The sequence below is a fragment of the Herpailurus yagouaroundi genome, unplaced genomic scaffold, assembly GCF_014898765.1.
Source record: "Herpailurus yagouaroundi ecotype Mexico unplaced genomic scaffold, PumYag 67493, whole genome shotgun sequence".
NCBI classification, from domain to species: Eukaryota; Metazoa; Chordata; class Mammalia; order Carnivora; family Felidae; genus Herpailurus; species Herpailurus yagouaroundi.
In genome coordinates this window covers 1434370-1452957 of record NW_024420301.1, presented here as the reverse complement: position 1 = coordinate 1452957, position 18588 = coordinate 1434370, and the positions used below count along the sequence as shown (strand labels likewise).

Here is an 18588-nt window from a genome sequence, read left to right as displayed (position 1 = left end):
CACACAAGGCATCCAGGGAGCAGGGCTTGGGACTAACTTGGGGGAGGGACTCCCAGCACGGCCAGACAGCTTCCAGTTCCCCTGTCACTGAGACCCTCAGCGTGGCCCTTTGCCCGGAGTGGCTGAGCTCAGGGATGAGGGGGCGCTGGGCAGGGAGCCCACTGTCTCCTCCTCATGACTTCCCTTCCTCCTCCTCCCAGGAGCCTCCTTGCCGGCCAACTGTACTAAAACTCCGGAAAACCATGGCGGGGAGGTTTTCCAATTAGAACATTCTTTTTCCGATCTGTGGATGATTCTTAAAGCAGCAAAAATCCATTCTTCAGGGTATGCGGGGATTTATCTGCCAGCGAGGCCTTGGCTCAGCTTGTGCACTCGTGCTCTGGAGGCCTGGCCTGGGGCTGCTTCAGAGCCAGAGACAAGAGACAGTCTGCATTTTGGGGCATCAGGTCACACAGGCCAGAACCAATGGCAGAGTGTTTCGTGAAGTTATTCAAAATGGTAGATTCAAAAAGCAGTGGAGAGTCCAGGCTGCAGGGATGGGAGATGTCAACATGACCTGGGGAGGCCCGCCTGCGTGACCTGACCTCCCTGATCCCAGGGAGGCCACTGTCCACAGAGCAAGAAATCCCAAGGCGTGGATTCCGCCCCTTGGAGCTGCACTGGTCTGCCATTCCCATCAGACTGGGAACTGCTCCAAGCCAGGACCGCGTCTGACTGGTCTCTAAGTGGGTGGAGGGTGTGGCAGTGTGGTGGGAAACAGGAGGCCCAAAGGGGGCACTTGGTGAGTGAGAGTATATATTTGTGCCAGGTAAATGGACCAGTCCCTTAGCTTGGAGTACAGGCTCAGGGCAGGGTGGGGGCCCCCCAAAGGCAAGACTGGGCAGGTAGGGTCTCATCCCATGTGCTGACAGATTGGACCAGCTCCCAGCAACCTGGAGAGCAGGTTACAGACTCAGAGGTCTGTCCCTGCAAGTTCAGAGCTCCATAGGGGCCACTAGGGGTGCAGCCATGCCTGGGGACCCCTGCCCTGAGTGGACCCACCCTGCTTGGAGCCAGCAGAGTCACCCAGCAAGTGAAAACTGGTTGAAGAGCTTAGGAGGATGAGGCAGCAGGGTGAGCCCTGGGAGGAGGGAGGGAAGAAGTGGATTAGGGTGCAGACAGGAGCCCAGCCCTCCAGACATGTGAACCTGAGCACCCTAGCTGGGCAGGGGCTCCATCCAGAGTAACTGGAGACCTGGTTTTCGTTCTAGCTCTCCCTCAGACTGGTTGTGTGGCCTCAGCTAGATGCCATACCTGTCTGGGCCCATTTCCCCATTTGTACAATGGCAGAGTTTGGGTCAGTGCTTTGTCTCCAGTGGTCTTCAATATGAGGACACTCTTGCCTGGGTTGGCTTTGAGGCCTGACAGCTTTCAGAACCCCACCCATTATCTCCCTTCCTAACCTGGGAACTCTTCAGAGCACTGCTGGCCAGTTCTTTCCAAACAGCCACTTATCCCCCTACTCATCTGCTTACTTCAACCTGGTCTCCCAGAGAATCTGTCTTCTTGCCTACTCATGAGCTGTGGACCCCCTTCCCCTTTCGGGGGGCGGGGTTGTCACCTGCCCACTCCTGCCTCTACCTTCCAGGCCTTTTATCTACCCAAACAGCCCAGCCTGGCCCCACCATGAAGCTCACCTTAGTTAGAGACTTGAGCAGAGAATAGAGAGGGACAGGGCCAAGCTCAGGCCAGGCAGGGGTAGAGCCAAGTCTGGGGGCAGCCAACAGTCACTAAAATCTTGTCCTCCAAGTTCTAGGCCAAGGCAAAGTTTGTGAATGAGCCAATGTTGTGGTTGAGAGTGGGCAGAAGGTCACCACCAAGGGGACATCTTGTGCAGGGGTCAGTGGTATGAAAGCACTTGGTGTGTCTGGGCCCAGGTGCCTGAGAACAAGGAGTCAAAGAAGAGGCTGATGAAGTTGGCAGGGACCTTGAAGTCTGGCTGAGGTGGCTGGGGGTGGCCCTGGTAGGAGTGGGGGTTTCTGTTGGGACAGTGAGCAGGTGGGCAAGGCAGGGCAGGGTAGGGCAAAGCAGTTACCATTCGAGTCAAACCCGTTTTAGGTGAGATCAGCTGCAGGGCCTGGCAGCCTGGGAGGGAGGGAGGAGTTGAAGAAAGGCTGGTCTCTTAGGCTGACACTGTCATGGCATATCTGGCCTGGGCAAGGGCTGAATCACCTGGGACATGGGAAGAGCTTGAGGCTCCAGGGAAGCCCAACCCAGGGCAGCCTTCACTGACTGGTCATTGGTGGCTTTGGACCCCAGTCTTGTGTTCTGTAGCTGACCCACCCACACTTAAGGCTCTGGAGCAAGCTTTCCCCTTCCCACTGGAGGCTTTGGGAGGCAAGTAACACCTTCTTCCTCACCTTTATATCTAACCCATCACTGTGCCCTCTACATCTGAAGTTTCTTGAAAGGAAAGGGGATGTGATACACCCTAGGTCATATAGTGAGTATATTTAGGAGCTAGGAGGCCAAGCCAAATCCATGGCCACCAGCAACCCAAGCAGAGGATGGGAAGGCATTAGATACTGGCCATCAGAGTGGAAGCAGAAAAATGCTGGTTGGCAAGAGACAGATGAACTGAAGTGACTTTATATACAATCCCCCCATCCCCACTCCCTATACACATAGTCACATAGACACAGGGTCACTTCCTCCCTACTTGATAAAGCCCAGGAAGAGAATAATGAGAATTATTTCTACAGTCTCAATCACCCCTCAATTCCCTCCTTCTGCAAATCCCCTCCAACCCCTTGTGCTTGTCTTTGTGTCCCAGTGATGACTCAGATGTGGCCCTGCCCTCTTGGAGTTCACCATGTAGAATAATAGAGGTTATGGCCACTATGCTAGAACTATGTCATCAGAGGGAACTGGGGGAGCACACAGAAGGAGGCAATCTACTTGCCTGGGTGGCACATGCAGTCAGAGAAGGATCTACAGCCACTTGAGTGAAGGTTTGGAGAACGACTAAGACAAGGGGACAAAGGACATTGTAGGGAGTCTGAGTGCCAGGAACAAATACCCCAAGGAGATAGGACTTGTGATATTCAGAAGGCAGAAGCAGGGGAGTGTGGCTGGATGTGCAAAGAGAGGTTGGTGCCACAAATTCTTGGGGCCCCTTAAAGTTTGGCTTTTATCCTGAGAGCAACGGGAAGCCATCAAAGAGTTGCACGCATATAAACTATTAAACTGACTTGTGTGTGGAGACAGGGTGGGAAGGAAGGCAAAACCAGAGGCAGGGAAACCAGCAAGGAGGCTGGTCCTATAGCCCAGGCCTGCACTAGGGTGGTGGCAGTGGGCATGGACAGAAGTCTATGGATTGGAAGGCCATTTGGGACATAGACTTGACACAGCTTGACGAAGGAGGAACTGTTGGTCCATCCTTTTGATCCCATCATCTGATAGGCCAACTTTTAGCCAACCCTATGCCGTCTGTTCGACGGCAGTTAAGTTCCTCACATAAGAGGCATTCCCTGGACCCACAGGCAGGGTTGGGGCTTCTTTTGAAGCTCCCTCCTTCCTAGTCCCCAACCCAGTGCCTTGCACATAGCAAGTACTCAGTAAGCATGATTCAATGACACAAGTACTCAAAAAGCACAAATGAATGACACTTATCAAACTGCACTGGTCCTAGGGGTCTGGATGTGTCACCTGTGAGGTGGCCCGGCTTGCTGACAAGGTGCTCCCAGCATGGCCTTCCAGGGTGAGAACTTCTCTAGTGTTGCCGGTGAGCCGGGCTCCCTCACTTTCTTCTTCTTCCCAGCCTCTGGGATTTCCTGTATGATCTCAGCCTCTGGCCCCCTTCCCCCCCTCCCCGCCCCTGTCTGGGATCTTCATCTGTAAAATGGATCTAGGAACAGTAGTTCTCGACAGAATTAACCCAAAGCATCTGTGGAAGTCATTGGCCTTGAACCGGGGCCAGATCGCGTCGGGTGTGGGCAGGGGCGCAAGTAGGCAGCCGGGGCGTTCATGTGGCGGAGACCTCCCGGTCCGGAGCCGGGAGCCCAAAGGAATTTGCCTGGAAGTTTTCCACCATGGCAGAGCCTTCTGGAGCTTGCTCTGTGCTCGCCTCGGGGTGCCGCGGCCTTGATTTCTCCAGTAGCCCCGAGGGGCGGGGCTGGGAAGGAGCGGGAGGGCCGAGGACACTGGCGGGAGAATGTGCGGAATGTGCCAGGCGCATCTACCTACCCCAAGAGAGGGCAGAGGAAGGGGGCCGGCCGAGGGGAGGGGCGAGGGGCGAGGCACTGGGCGCCGGTGAAAACCTGTTTGTTCTCCTGCGGGTGGAGCCCAGTCCGCGCCTCCTCGCTGCCCTGCACGCTCTTCGCTGCACCAGGCTCCCGCCGTCCCACAACCGCCTCCCCGGGCCCGGCCTGGCCTGGCCCGGTTGGGCGCTGTCCACCCGAGGGAGCCCGCGCCCCGTGTCCGCCCGCTCCTCGGCCCACCCCGCGAGCCGGGCACCTGTGCCAGGTAGGGCTGTCGAGTCGCCGTTGGCGCGGCCCGGTGGAGAGGCAACGGGGTGGGGGTGGGGGACGCCCCGCCCATACCCAGTCAGGTGGCGGGGACAGCTCAGGGCCTCAGTTCCCCCTTCCATGATCCTCACCCGCTCCAAGCATTCCTCCTGGGCTTCCACCAAGGAGGCAGTGAACTTGGTTTTCTGGTTTTCCCTGTAAGCAAAGAGAGTAAACTAGAGAGGCAGAGAAGGCTGGCCTGGTCCCTCTATTCTCACCCTTTCTGGAAAAATGATTTGATTGTTAGTGAATGGCCTGGGGCCAAGTTGCTGTAAGAGTTGACTGAAAGCAAAGGAATCAGGGCATCTCAGATCAGTTAGTTCACCCTGTGTCCATTTTATAGATAAGAAAGAACACTGAGACCTAGAGGCTGGCTCACCCTGGAGCCCAGAGCAGGGGGCTCGAGGATTGCTTGTGATGAGCATGTGCTGGGCACAGGGCAGTCTCCTGCAGGGCTACCAGAAAGGTAGCTGCCCAGACAGAAGGCGCCGAATCAAGTGTCACTGAGTGTTATCAACAGGATCTGCAGCAAACGGGCTCTGTGGCTGAATTGTTTGGATGGGGGTAGGGGAGCCAAGAGCCTTGTCCTCTTTGGAAAGGTAGAGTGATACCTGGCCTCAGGAAGACTGAATGCTCAGCATCTCTGTCTGCTCTGCTACTTCCGAGCTTGGGGGCATTTGGGCAGCTCCATCAGTTCAAGGGGTAACACACCAGGCCTCCTCCCACCCAAGGCTGTTGGGGGTTCAGATGAGGTCAGTGTGAGCGGGCCTGGGCTCTGGAACATCTGAGATGTGGTAGGAATTGTGTTCTCACTGAGCTGTTTGCACTTAGATTTGACATTGTAGATGGCAAAGCATCTCAGGATCACACTCTGTGAACCCTGAGAGAGACATGCCCTCACACCCCATCAATCAGTAGAGCCAGTCTTGCTTTGGTCTCATGGCCCTGTAGATTTCTGGTCATGGTACCTGGCTGGGGACTGGAAGCAGGGTCCCATGAGCTGGGTCCCACCCAGCATGCCTGGTGCTCTTTGTGTTTCTGCCTAGGCAGTGGGGAAAGGCTCTGCATTCCTGCTCCTTCCTCACTACCTCACATAATACTGGGCAAGTCTGGGAGAAAGGGGAAGCAGGAGATGTACCTACCTTCCCAGGGTCTCCACTGCCTCATCTGAAAAATCAGGGGCAGCCCAGAGGCCAGCTCAAAGGCCCTGGTTGCTGCTTAGAAGCAACTAGCTAGGACATAGATGTACAGACCAGGGGCCAGCTTGCTGGCTGGTCTTGGTGCCTGTGCTATTTGTTTCATTACCCCTGGGCCATAGGATGGGAGGGAGAAGACCCACCTCACTTGCCCTACCCACTTCCATCAATTATCAGCCACAGCCCTTGTGCCTGCCGGGCCTGGACTTCAGATGCCCTGGCCTGCCTGGAGTCCCTATACTCAACTATTGTAAGCTGATGGAAGGTACACAGAGCAGCACACAGCAGGTGCTTCACATCTGTTCATTTCCACTCTTTGGACATCACAAGTCAGTGACAGAGGTGCCCCATTTCCATACTGGGTGCTGCAGCTTTGAGTAGCATAAACACAAGGGGCCATGGGAGCCTGGAGCAGGGGAGCAGCCCTCACTGGGAGTATCAGGGAAGGCTTCCTGGAAGAGGAGGGCTTGGAAGTAAGGGAAGGAGCTTGGCAGCTGCCAGGGCAAGGCCTATATATCCACTGGGGCTGCATGAGTCTAGCCTCCCCCGTGTTCCTGAAAGACCAAAGCCAGTTCTTCCTAAGCCCCTATATGTTCTACCCAGAGCTGGACAGTGGGGGCCTGGAGGGAAATCACAGGCAGGCTTTGCCCCAAGGAGTGACAGGCTAGCTGGGGAGGTGGACAGCCACTCAGTAGGGAGCAATGACCAGCATCGAATTTGTCCACCTCACTTCCTTCTCAACTAGAGTCCAGATTTCAGCCACTGAAGACAGTGACCCCAGGGGTGGCTAGTGTTTCACCTCAGCTTCCCTCAGCATGCCTGGTGCCCTTTCTGTTTCTGCCTAGTGCCCATGTAGCCTCGTGAGATCTAGCAGGGCAGATAGGCATCAGCAGCTAGTCCCTGAACTGTCCTCAGTTACATGGCAAGAAAAATCCCAAATCTGACTCAATGTACTCTGGAAGCTGGAAGCCTGCCTTCTTCCTTTCCCACTCAGCCTCCACGGGTGACTGATCCCTTTGGTCTGGATCTTGCTTCAAGCCACAGCCCATAAGGTGCCAGCTCATGCATAACACCAGCTTTCTTTCTGCTTGCTGAGTCCTGAGGCTGCCCCACTGCCAGGCCCTCCATGGCTTCAGAGCTGTGAGCAGCAACCCACATGGTGCCCCAGGCCTTTGGCTCCTGTGATTAGGATCCATCAGGGACTCTGTATTCATTTCCACTGTGTCTGCAGAGAGCTGGCTGATGCCAGGACAGGGGCAGTGCACCTAGGGGACCCACATGCCTGAGAGTGATGTTCAGGAGAGGTTGGCATCATTGCTTCTGAGGGTCAGCAAGCTGGCAGGAGACTAATGAAGTGGAGCAGAGAGATGAACAGTAGTAGAGTGTGTGATGTACCAGGGAGGTGTCTTTGCAACCTAGTGGTAAGAGAGCAGCTCAGAGGTCAGATTGGGTTCAAACCCCAGCTCAGCCACCATCTAGTTGTGCAAACCCGAGCAGACCACACAACCTCCAGAGGCCTCGGTTTTGTCACCTGTACAGAAGGGAGGCTGAAGCCAGGAACACCTGCTGCACAGTGTCCTCCTCCAGCGACTGTGATGGCCAGGGCTGAGGGTGGGCCCAGCTTGGGAGGAATGTGGGTTCCGCATCTAAAGAAAAGTGATTTAAAAAACACTACCAGTCTGTACCAGTGAGGCATATGGTGTCTACCCACAGTTAAATATTTGCCACAAAACATTTAATTCTTAAATTCACTTCTGGATGCCTACTAAAATCTGATTTGCTTCCTTTTTTTTAAATAATGTCTACTGTTTTCATTTTTAACTGTTTATCTTGGATTGATTTAAAACGCACGGAAAAGTTGTGAGAATGATACAAAGAACTCCCTCAAAGTCTCATCTGGATTCCCTGCTGTTAACTTTTCTGATAATTTTCATTAGGAAGGGGGAAGTTGACATGGGAGCACTTGTGTGACAGTAATGTTCATTGAGGAGTGGCCATAGAGGGGTCAGGGAGTGGACAGGGCTCGCATCAGTTCTTTTTTCCAAAAGGGAAACTGAGGCACAGAGAGGTACCCGCTCAAGACTCACTTGAGGATTAAGAATGGAGCCAGGTTACTTTGTCTCACAGATAATGTACGTGTTTGGTGAGTGTTTTCTGATTACTTGCCTGTGTTGGGCACTGGGGCATAGCAGTGAATGAGAACTGAGAAGGGTAGGGGAAGGAAAGCAGGAGGGACAGGTATGGGTGGAGAAGGGGCTGAAAAATGAAAGTCAAGAGGCCCTATGGATGTCATTGTCAAACTCTAATGTGGGGAGTCAGGAACTTACAGCTTAAGCGCATGTCCCAGGGGTTTTGTATTCTAGAGGGACCTAGAGGCCACTTTCAGAACCACTGTCTAGGTTTTTCCTGTGGGGAGTGTGCTCATTTCCAACTGCAAGAGGAAACCAAGAACTGGAGCCACTGGTGGTAGTGGTGGAGGTAGCTGTGGAGCTCTGTGGCCATGCCCTGGGTCAGGGAGGAGACCTGGCCTCTGGGACCAGTGGTGGGCAGGCCTCATGCTGCTGCAGGCTGTTGCTGGTGGTCCTGACCTTTACCATGTAGTCTGGTTCCTGTGATAATTGGCTCAGCACACCATTTTCTGATGACTAGATCAGTTTTCCAGAGAGCTTGATGTGGCAAGGGTTCCAATCATAAGAATGAGTGAAAATGCTTACACCAGGCAGTTCCTGGTTTAGACTAAAAACAAAACAAAACAAAACAAAACAAAACAAAACAAAACAAAACAAAACAAAACAAAAACCCAGGATTTGTCTCACCACTTCTGCCCGGTGAGCTCCCACTTATTCTTTCATTCTTTTGGGACGGCCTGAGTCAAGGGCACTTCCTTGGGAAATGCAGCACTCTGGCAGTGCCCTAGAAGGGCTGCTATAGGCTCCTGTCCGTCTGTCTGTCTGCCCAGTACCCAGCCTGGCTGTCAGGTCTCCATAAATGCTTGTTGAATAAATGAAAGTGTGGCCTTAGGCAAATTCTTTCTCCTCTCTGAGTCTCCATATTCTTATAAAAAAAAATGGGGACAGTGATAATAGGTAAGGGTGGAGCTCAGGACACTCTGGGTCCGGGGTGGACAGGAAGGGGAGAAAGTAGCTGGGAGGAGGCCTGTCCAAGCTCGGCTGGGGTGGGAGGTATTGTTGGGTGGGGAGAGGGGGCTCATTCCTCTTTTCCTCTTGAGCTTTACTCACAATCACCTGTAACTAGGACAAAAGGAATTCTTTCGCCAGTGTTAGTCAGGAGCAAGTGGGGTAGCGGGGACTTGTGTGTCACCAGGCCTGCTTTGGCAAAGGCTGAATAGGTGGCAACATTGAGGGTACAGGGGTATTCTTGAGGAGGGAGTTGGTTAAGGTGGGGGGTGGGATCTATGACCCCTGAATCCCTTTCAACCCCTTTGGCTGTCTGTGTGCTGATGGGGATAGCATCTCTGCCCTACTGGGATGAGCTTAAGACCACCTTGGTTCTTAGGTCCAGGGGGTGAGGAACCAAGGCAGCCCAGGCCTTGAAGGAGAGCTCCCAGGGTTCCTCTGGGCCTCTTCTCATGCTACAGCATGAGAGGTGGAGGCCCTGGAAACAGTGGGAATAATTCATATAGATGGCTCTGGCAAGGGGCTCTGTTTGGGGTAAGGGTTCATGGGCCCTGCTATCCCCATCGTTTTAACGCTGCCCAGACCTCTGGCCTCCACAAAGTATCTCAGAGGACCCTGCCAAGAAGCCCTTGCTGGTCCCTGAGGCCAAGCTACCTCTGAAATGGACCAGTCACCCCAAGCAGTCACTTGTATCCAGCCTGTGGAAAACTAGAAAGTGGGCACAGGACAGCCAGAAGGAATCCTGGCTCCTCAAGAGTGACAGGCAGCCATGGCTCCCTTTACCCCCTTGGGGCTTGAACTCTACACTGCCTCTGAAGAGAGTTGGCCTGTGTCAGACCCTCAGATAGCTGCCTTCCAGGGCCCTCCAGCACTGACGCCAAGAAGTCTAGATTCTGGGATGTTGGGGGTGGGCTGGGGGAAGGTGAAATTCCAGACTTTCATGTAGAACTCATTTACCTGTAAAGCACATTTACAAATACTAACCCCCCCCCCAGGCATTCTTTTTCCATATTACATTTTTCCCTCTGTAATCCAAATCTCCTCCAGCTCTTTTTTTCCACGTGGTGCACCTCCTTCCTTCTGCCTCATTAGCCTCCACATGGGAGTCCCTAGGACTGGAGCATCACATGCAGGTCAAGGTGCTCTGCTCCACTGGGGCTCCTGGGAGCTGTGTGCTGAGTAGCAGACTGGGGGTCTCTGACATGACCCAGCTGCTCTGCCATCGCTCTGGCAGGCCTCTGAAGGGCCCCTTCCAGGAGGAAAGCAACCTGTCTGCTGATCGTCCTCTTGCCAGATGCTGAGACTGGGAATCAGGATGTCCTCAGTCATGAGACCTGGCCACAGGAGACCGCTTCATAACACATTTGATCATTCTAGCACTTGGCTGCCTGAGTATTGGCCTGGGTCCAAACCTAGACATTAGGCCAAATGCCTTCAGAAAAGACTGGGTGAGGGCACCCAAGCTGGGGGTGGAGGTCACACTTCCTGACTTTTGGCATCCCCAGCTCTTTCACACTCCATGCTATATCCTGCCTGTGGCCTCACTCCATTCATCTCTTTGTCCAAGCCTTTCTCAGCCTGGCATGTGGAGTGCATGCCAGCCCATTCTTGCACTTCCTGCTGCAGCCTCCTGGGAGAGCCTGTCCCATGGCCTGCCCAGTGTCTTAGGCATTTGTCCTCCAGGGGATGTTGCAGAGGGAGGACAGGACAGGGAGGGAAGCTCACTGAAAACAGCACTGCATGGGGTCCCATGGACTTGCTGATGAGCAGACAGGCTGCACTGAGATGCATGCCTTCCTCCTATGACTAGGGACTTCATCTTCACCCAGAGAGAGTAAGTGACATGTCCAGTGACTTGTTTTGACAGAACTAGGACTTGGACCCCTTGTCTAGTGCTCTTTCATTTGTACCCGAGTTTGAACAGACATCACAGATGTGTGGCTTCTTGGCCTTGGCCAAGTCCTCCACATCTCTAGCAGCATGAGTGTGCCTCTCCCATGAAATGACAGATAATGAGCCCAGCTGGCTTGGCTCTACAGCTATCTGAACAAGCATGGTCTCCTACCCCCTTCTTGCTTCTGTTTCTGCTGCTTAGAGGGAAAAGGTAAGAGGCAGAGTCCTCTAGCAGGCAGGCTTGACTACCTTGGTGTTACCCTTCCCCTGGTAACCCAGACCACCCCAATCCTAGTATAGTTCATTACCCTGAAGGGGCTTAATAGGGGCCTCTCATGGGTATTTATGCACAAGGGAGGACTCTAATCTTGAAGCTCAAAGGCACTTGCTTGGAACACCCCCAAAGAGGACCTAGATGTGCATTCCAGAAGGTGGATCTAAGGCACAGGGTCTTTTCTTTGAGACTTTCCCTCCATCCTGGGACCACTGATGGCTCTGTGTTCAAAGGGAGTGTTTACAGTGAGAATGAACAGGAGCCTCATCCCCATGGTCAGAATCCCCCATTACCAGTTGGGCCAGAAGGGAGGTATGGAGGGATTCTGGCCAGTAGAACTAGAGCCTTGGTGTTGTAGAGCCCTTACTATAACTTAGGCTGTTATAGTAAGGCAAGAAGGAACAGGTATGACAGCTGGAGTCATCCTTGCAGGCTGTGTCTTTCCACTGTTTAGTCATTGATACCCTCACCCAATGATGGGGAGCCAAGGTCCCATGCAAAAAAGGAGTGTCCTTCCTGTCAGTCCAGCTGTCTTCTCTGAGACCGCCTGACAGTGCCCAGTGGAAGGATCAGAAGTGGCTGGATTTACTCATCTTAGAAACAAGTTGTTGAGAGACAAGGGACTTTTCATTACTTCACCTCTTCCCTCATGACCCAGATAGGAGCACTTATGTTTTTGCTGAAGTGATTCTGGGGCTCTGCCTCTCTTAGGGCTCCCTGCTTTGGAGTCCCATGAAAATGCTCACAGACAGGGGCACCTGGGTGGCTCAGTCAGTTAAGTGGCTGACTTCAGCTTAGATCATGATTTCATGGTTCATGAGTTCGAGCCCCACATCGGGCTCTGTGCTGACAGCTCAGAACCTGGAGCCTGCTTCGGATTCTGTGTCTCCCTCTCTCTCTCTGTCCCTCCCCACTCATACTCTGTCTCTCTCTCAAAAATAAACATTTTTTAAAAATTGTTTTTAAAAAATGCTCACAGACAAACCTTTACTCAAACGTGGCCTGAGGTTGGCCCAGCAACTGGCCCATGCACCGGGCAGCCCAAGGCCTTGTAGCCTTCATGTATATGTCACTTACCACATCCATATTTTGTCACTGGGCTTGGCCACATGGGCCATGCTTGGGGTTGTGTCTTCTTGTCCTGTCCCACTGGCTTCCTCAGCCAACTCCTGACTCACACCTAAGGGGTCAACCCAGAGTTGAGCTGCAGGCTCAGGTTCCAAAAGACACAACTGCATGTGATCCCTGCTGGACGGGGATGGGGTCCACAGAAAGTTGGTACACATAGGGAAACACAGCCAGGCTCCCTCTCAGCCTTCTGGGTGCACATTGTCAAAACTCACCTCTGGGTAAGAAGTCCCACCTCTTACTCTTCTGTCTGTGGTGTGCCCACTCATGATTGCTCACTGTGGCCAGCGCCCAGCACACACACATTCAGACAAGTCCCAACACCTGTGTCCTTTGGCTGCAGCTCCTTGGTGTGCAAAGCTAAGAGTGTTTTGTTCCTTTTCCCTCCCAGTTTGCCTTGGAGATCCCTGCCTGGCATTCAGCATTCCCTCATTCCCCAGCTACCCACTAGTTCAACTTGTCTCTTTTCACACAAGCCCTTGGTACAAAGATCCCAGGCCAGGGTCACTGGGGCTGGGGTGGGCCCATGGGATAGATGTCCAGGCTGTTTGTGTTCACAGGCCTAGCCACTTCACCTGCTCGTTGGTGTTTACCCAGTTGTCTGTAAGAAGCCAGCTTGTCCCAACTGTGATGGGGGAGGTGAGGAAGGGCATTTCAGTCCTGAGGCAGGCTAGCATGAGGGCAGCAGCAGCACCAGACTGAGGACTCCAGGATGGGTGACACTCAGGGGCTGGAGACAGCCACAAGGGCAGATGCCTGTCCAGGTCCAGCCTGCTGTGGTGTCTGCCTGAGATGGACTCTGCCCCTATTCCTTCTTCCTCTCTTATGGTTTCCTTTTCCTTCCAGGTTATTGGGAAATGCAGACATTTTTAGTGCAGTGTGACCGAGAATGGGATTAGCCAAGGGGCTGTGGGACTTGATGGCTCCTCTGGGACATGCTTCCTGGGCTGAGGCTCTAGGCCATTTGGCAAAGAGGTAGCTGCAAGGGCAAAGAAACAGAAGCCTGCTTGAGAAAAAGGGTGTGCACAACATGGAGAGTCAGCCTGGGTGGCAATTCTAGAAAATTTTCTCTGAATTAGTCTTCTCATCTTGGAGGCAGAGCACGTCCTTGTGGGGCAGAGGCTCTTCTCCTGCTGCTTCTCTCTCCATCTCTGTCTCCTCATGCATCAGCCAAGCATTTGCGTCACTGTCTTCCAACTCCCTGGCTCCCTCCCTTCTGCTAATCTGCCTGCATCAGCTCCAACTCCACTCCCTGACCACACCAGGCTTGCTGTGGCCTGGGGAAAACAGGCTCCTTGCACTCCCTCATTGGCTCTTTCCTTCTCTCTATCCAATCAGGGCCAGAGGCCCCTTCCCTGGGAGGTTGCTGGAAAGCCTTGAGAGGCTTCAGCAGTTGGGAAGAAGGTGCATTCAGAGACCATCTGCATCAGGAGTGCCTGTCCCCATCTCCCCCCAGTCATCCTTGCTAAGGATGCTCCCCCCTGCCTACCCCAAGAAGCATCTGCAGGCTAATGGAAGAAGGAGGAATAAGGGTATGAAGGGCAAGGAGGGTGGGCTGGGCACCCATTTAGTGTCTGAGGTGGCCTGGCCTGCTCAGGAGGACTTAGACTTGGTCCTGAGCTGCCATGGGACAGGCTGGTGTAGTCTGGGTATATACCCTTGTTTGGACTTGGCACAAGGAGTTACCCTATGAAGGATAGCTAGGGTGGAAAGTGGCTGATAAGCCACCTGTTCCTTTGGTGATCTAGGCCAGGCCCCTTAAGCAGGGTAATATGACCATTCCTAAGGTACCAAAAGATTTCCTATCAAGGTAGAAACAGGAGCTGTACTACTGAAAGTGTACACAGAGAAGCTATCCAAACTAGAAATGCACTCACACAGGCCATTTGGAAGATGAAGACACCCACCAACATCATGACACCTAAACTATGGGATGGAAAAGAACTGGTACCAAATTCTAGTCAGTGACACATGCTGTGGCTTGGGAATATCCTGTCAGGAGGAGACCCAGCGAGCAAGTCCATGGGCTTGGTGGCTTGGCGCCACTTTACAGATGAGATTGAGGTCCAGGCAGTGGGACAGTGTCACAGCCATGTGAAGCCACTTAGGGATGAGGAGCAAAGATGTCAGCTGTCAATCCAGGTGGCCTTTCCTGATGTGCCAGGGAGGCCTAGGAGGCTCTGCAAGAAACCCAAGTGCCCCAAGGAAGAGTAAGACTAGAAGTAAGGTGGGAGATACCCCCCAAAATGCATACCTGTTCTCCCTTCCACCCAAGCTGTGTGCAGAGAAGACCCAGGATCCTGGAGGAGGCTGTGTGTGTGCCCACGGGCAGCAAGGCTCTGCTCAGAGCAGCCCAGAGGGACCCTAGAGGCACAGGGCACCTTCCCCAGGATGTCTACCCCAGAGGAAGGAGAGAATTCCCCATGCATCCATTGGCTCTCCTCACTTCCCAGTCCTTCCTTGGCACTTTTCACCTTGTGTCAACTTTGGAGATCCATCATTACCTATCCAAGCAGCCCCAGCTCCCATTTCATTTGGTTAAATTACTGCTTGTTTAGTCTTTTAAGTAAATAGCACCATCCTACACATCTTTTTGTTTAAAAGCTTTCTTTCACTTAATGATATATGGAAACCATACACATGAAACTTGTTAAATTACATCATATATCCATATCATTTGTAATAAGTGCATAGTATTTGCTGGAATCATGTATCATAGTATGTTTAAATATCACTGTTGGGAATTTACATTATTGCCTAATTTTCACCATTATACTCAACACTGGGACACCACCCCTCTTGTATACTTTGTTCTGCTTACTCATTTGTCTCCATAGGAGAGATTGCTGTGAGGGGAGCTTCTGGACCAATGGTCTTACCCTCTCAAGGCTTTCAAAACATATAGAGATTTGTCTTCTGAAAAGATGAGTCCATTGATCTGCCCACCAACAGTATGTGAGTGCTGCCTGGGAAACATACTCCTGAGTGGTCTGCATCCCATTCTTCAGAGCTGCTCCTGTCTCTAGTGAGGGTTTTCCCAGCTGTCCATTGATTGGGGAAGAAGGGGATGGTGGGTCTGAGAAGAGACTTGGGTCCAAGGAGAAGTGGCAATGTATGGTTAGTCAAAAGCATGGCTCCTGCCAGCCTTCAGTGCAGAAAATCAGTGCAGGGTATGTGTTGGGTGTGTGAGGGGATGCTTCGGTTTTGTTCTTGCTGAGGCTGGTAGAGGGAGCAGGTCTTGTCTGGGAAGACTTTGATCAACAGTACCAAGGCATGCAGGTCAGATGAGGGGAGAGTCCCCAGGAGCAGGAGCAGGCAAGACAGGTGGGCCCCTGAGGTAGAGGCAGGGCTTAGCTCAGCAGGAGGAGTTGAATGGCATCCCAGGTGGGAGGAACCAGCATAAGCAAAGGCATGAGAATTACTGTGGTAGGGCCACCTTCTATGGATGTTGAAGTACATGGTCTTCTTGGAGCACAGTGTCAACATTGAAGGTCATTTGTGAGAAAAGTAACTGGGTCTGGACACTGGAGAGTTTGCCCCCAGGCTTAGAGACAATGGACAGCCAGCAGAAGCTGAGTGAAAAGTGAGGGCTGATGTGGGCCAAGCTGCGGGAATGAGGCACAGATGAAGCAGGTGCAGGGAGAGGAGGGACCAGTGAAGTGGAGGGAAAAGCCAACTCTGCAGCTGGGACATTGATTCATACCTCATGTGTCCATCTGTCTGGCTAGGGCGCATCACTTTAAAGGCTCCTTGTTCCAAAGAGCTGCCTTCTTCAAGCCCATGGGAAGATTCTACTTCTTGACTTTTTCAGATTTACTGTCCCGTCAAAAGGGGACATTTGACTTCTGAGATGTAGCATCAGCCCTGCTCTTTGCCTGGTGAGGTGGGGCATAAGCCTTGAGTCTTCTGACTGGGGTCTTAGTTGTGTGGATGGGACCTAAGGCAACTCCACCCTCCCTTGCTGTGGGCTCTTACATGTATCCTTGCCCCTTTGGCCAGGGAGTTCCCAGTGGTCCCTCTGCCTCTGTCATTCTGCATGTGTGTGAGTCTATCCTGATTTTGGAGGTGGCTTATTTGGTTCTGATTTGGCAGGAAACTTCTAGGCAATGTGGTCAACAGGTTTGTCAAGAGGAAACTGATGAATTCCTGAAGGAACTTAAACACTCAGCAGTAGGAGGCCCTGAGCTGAGGCCCAGAGGTGAGGTACTGGCCCAAGGTCTCACAGTCAGTCAGCAGCACCAGGAGACTGAGGGGCCAAGATCCTAGGTAGCAAGTGTGTCTGTGTGTCCTGCCCAGTGGGGCTACTCCATGGGCTGCTGGGATGGGACAGTTGGATGTATGTGGTCTAAAGATTGCTTATGGAATGAGTTCTGCTCAATATAACTCTGATGTGGCAGCCTTGGTGGAGGGGCTGAACAGCAGGGCTGCCATTTGCTGTGATGAAGTGCCATTCCTGGCACGCATCAGGCTTGGGCCTCCTGGGCTGCTCATTCAGTGCAATTTATGGGAAAGCCAGCTCTTGCTAACATGGCAAATTTGGTTTGATCTTGGCCCCTGCCTTAGCCATTTTAGTGTGCCCTTGACCTCTAAAGAAACATGTCCAGGCCTTGCCAGCTGGCAGCAGGGGGAGGGGGCGGTGGGCAGCGGGTAACAGGCTCCTAAGGGAGAGGCTGCTCTGCCTCAGGACTATGCCAGCAGGGCCAGGGCCCCTCATTCCCATCATGTCCACTTGCCGGAACCTCTAGTCCTTCTATTGAGGCCCACAGGGCTAGTTGTGGCAGGCCAGAGCTGGGATTAGACCCACGATATGGTCCTTCCATCTGCCTTTAGCATTGGGCCATTCCCAGCCTGGACAGTTGGCTTCCTCACCCCAGCCTCTTCTGAGACAAACATCTTCACAGTGCTGTGAGGCTCTGGAGGTCACTGTGGTCCACCTTTCACTGGCTACAGGAGGGAAACACATGGCTAAAAGGGCGGAGAAAAGACAAGGAAGGAGAGCAGGGCAAGAATAGAGAGAGGAAGAGAAAGCAGAGCACAACAGCAATTCCTTACCAGATTCCAACCCTCACCTGGTCCCTGAGCACTACTAGAAGTTGGCAGGGGGGCCCTGGGCTTTTCCCACTGGAGATGAAACAAACCCGTGAGCAACACAGGGCTGCACACTCTCAGGCTTGGTGGTTTTGATTGAGGACAGCTGACAGTCCCCTGTCCCAGTGAAGACAGGTTGAAACTCAATTGCTCCTTGGCTCCTGTCCAACTTCCCTGCGATCTTTGCTGTGCCCAGATGGTGCCAGGCATTTTCAAGAACATTGGTGCATTCTGCCTTCATGGCAGTCCTGAAGGGTAGAGTTTTTAAAATCCCATGTTACAAATGAGGACAGTGAGGCAGACTGGACACATTAGCTGACCTGCCAAAGGTCTGTCAGACAGCTACTAAAGAGTGAGAAAGATAATCCAACCCCAAAGGAACTGGTCTCCCAGCCCCCACCTTTCCTTTAGTCCTTCTTTCTGAGCCCACTAGTGCCAGCCCTCAGGAAGCCTACCCTGTGGAGGTTCCACTGCTTCCCCTCTCTCCCCTACACTCATCTGGGCCTGGAATCTGGCCATCAGAACTCTCTAGGGGGGTTGTGGTTTGCCCTTATAAGCTATCTGTTGAATAGACAGCTCCATAGCAGCTCATTCCCCATGTGAGCAGCTCTGGGCAGACAGGTGGTTTTACTATCAGACAATGACAGGTCCAGTGTGTGCTCACTCCCTGGCCTCTGCCCACCACCCAAACTCCAACAACTCTTGCCTCCTTATACCCAAAGGGCAGTCAGGGACCACATGATGACCTGCAAGCCATTATAAATGCATGAAGTGACAAGCCATGTGCTTGCCTTTGTCCTCAGGAGCCCTGTTGAATCAACTGAGAAGGGATCTGCAGAGCAAGCGCCATGAGTATCTCAGCTCTTGGAGGCAGCACCAAAGGTGAGGACTGCACTCCCTCTTCTCCCAGGCTTGGTGTGTGGCCTGCCCTGCAAGGGCCACAAGCACGGCAGCAGAGAGCAGCATATTGGGAGGACTGGCAGGGAGGCATCAGTGTCCTGGGGCTGGGTTCCCCTTCTGAGGCTGCCTGGCCTTGCCCCTCCAGGGAAACCACTACTACCAGGTGAAGAGGAACGCAATAATGTCCTCAAGCAGATGAAGGTTCGGACCACGCTGAAGGGGGACAAGAGCTGGATCACCAAGCAGGATGAATCAGAGGGCCACACCCTGTAAGTCCAGGAGGCTAGGAGGCCAGCAACAATGAGGTGGGGTAGGGCTGTAATCCACAAAGGCCCGTCGATGCCTGGGGATGCTGAGGGACTTCCACCATTCAGACTTCAGTGGGGACATGTGGCCACAGGCAAGCTGGGGAGGGCAGAGCACGGGAA

General features: G+C 53.1%; 1 protein-coding gene across 21 annotated transcripts in view; it reads left to right on the top strand.

Annotated features, from left to right (window-relative positions):
* ZNF185 (zinc finger protein 185 with LIM domain) overlaps positions 1 to 18588 on the top strand; it is a 94432-nt gene that overhangs the window by 26531 nt on the left and 49313 nt on the right. For 13 of the 21 annotated variants that reach the window (XM_040467440.1, XM_040467433.1, XM_040467434.1 and 10 more), the window contains exons 1-3: positions 4303 to 4503; positions 18064 to 18142; positions 18306 to 18429. In XM_040467440.1, coding sequence (XP_040323374.1) covers positions 18109 to 18142; positions 18306 to 18429 — 158 coding nt within the window. In that variant the 5' untranslated portion in view covers positions 4303 to 4503; positions 18064 to 18108. Of the gene's footprint in view, positions 1 to 4302; positions 4504 to 18063; positions 18143 to 18305; positions 18430 to 18588 lie in introns of those variants that run through there. The other 8 variants (XM_040467447.1, XM_040467445.1, XM_040467441.1 and 5 more) reach the window with 2 other exon arrangements.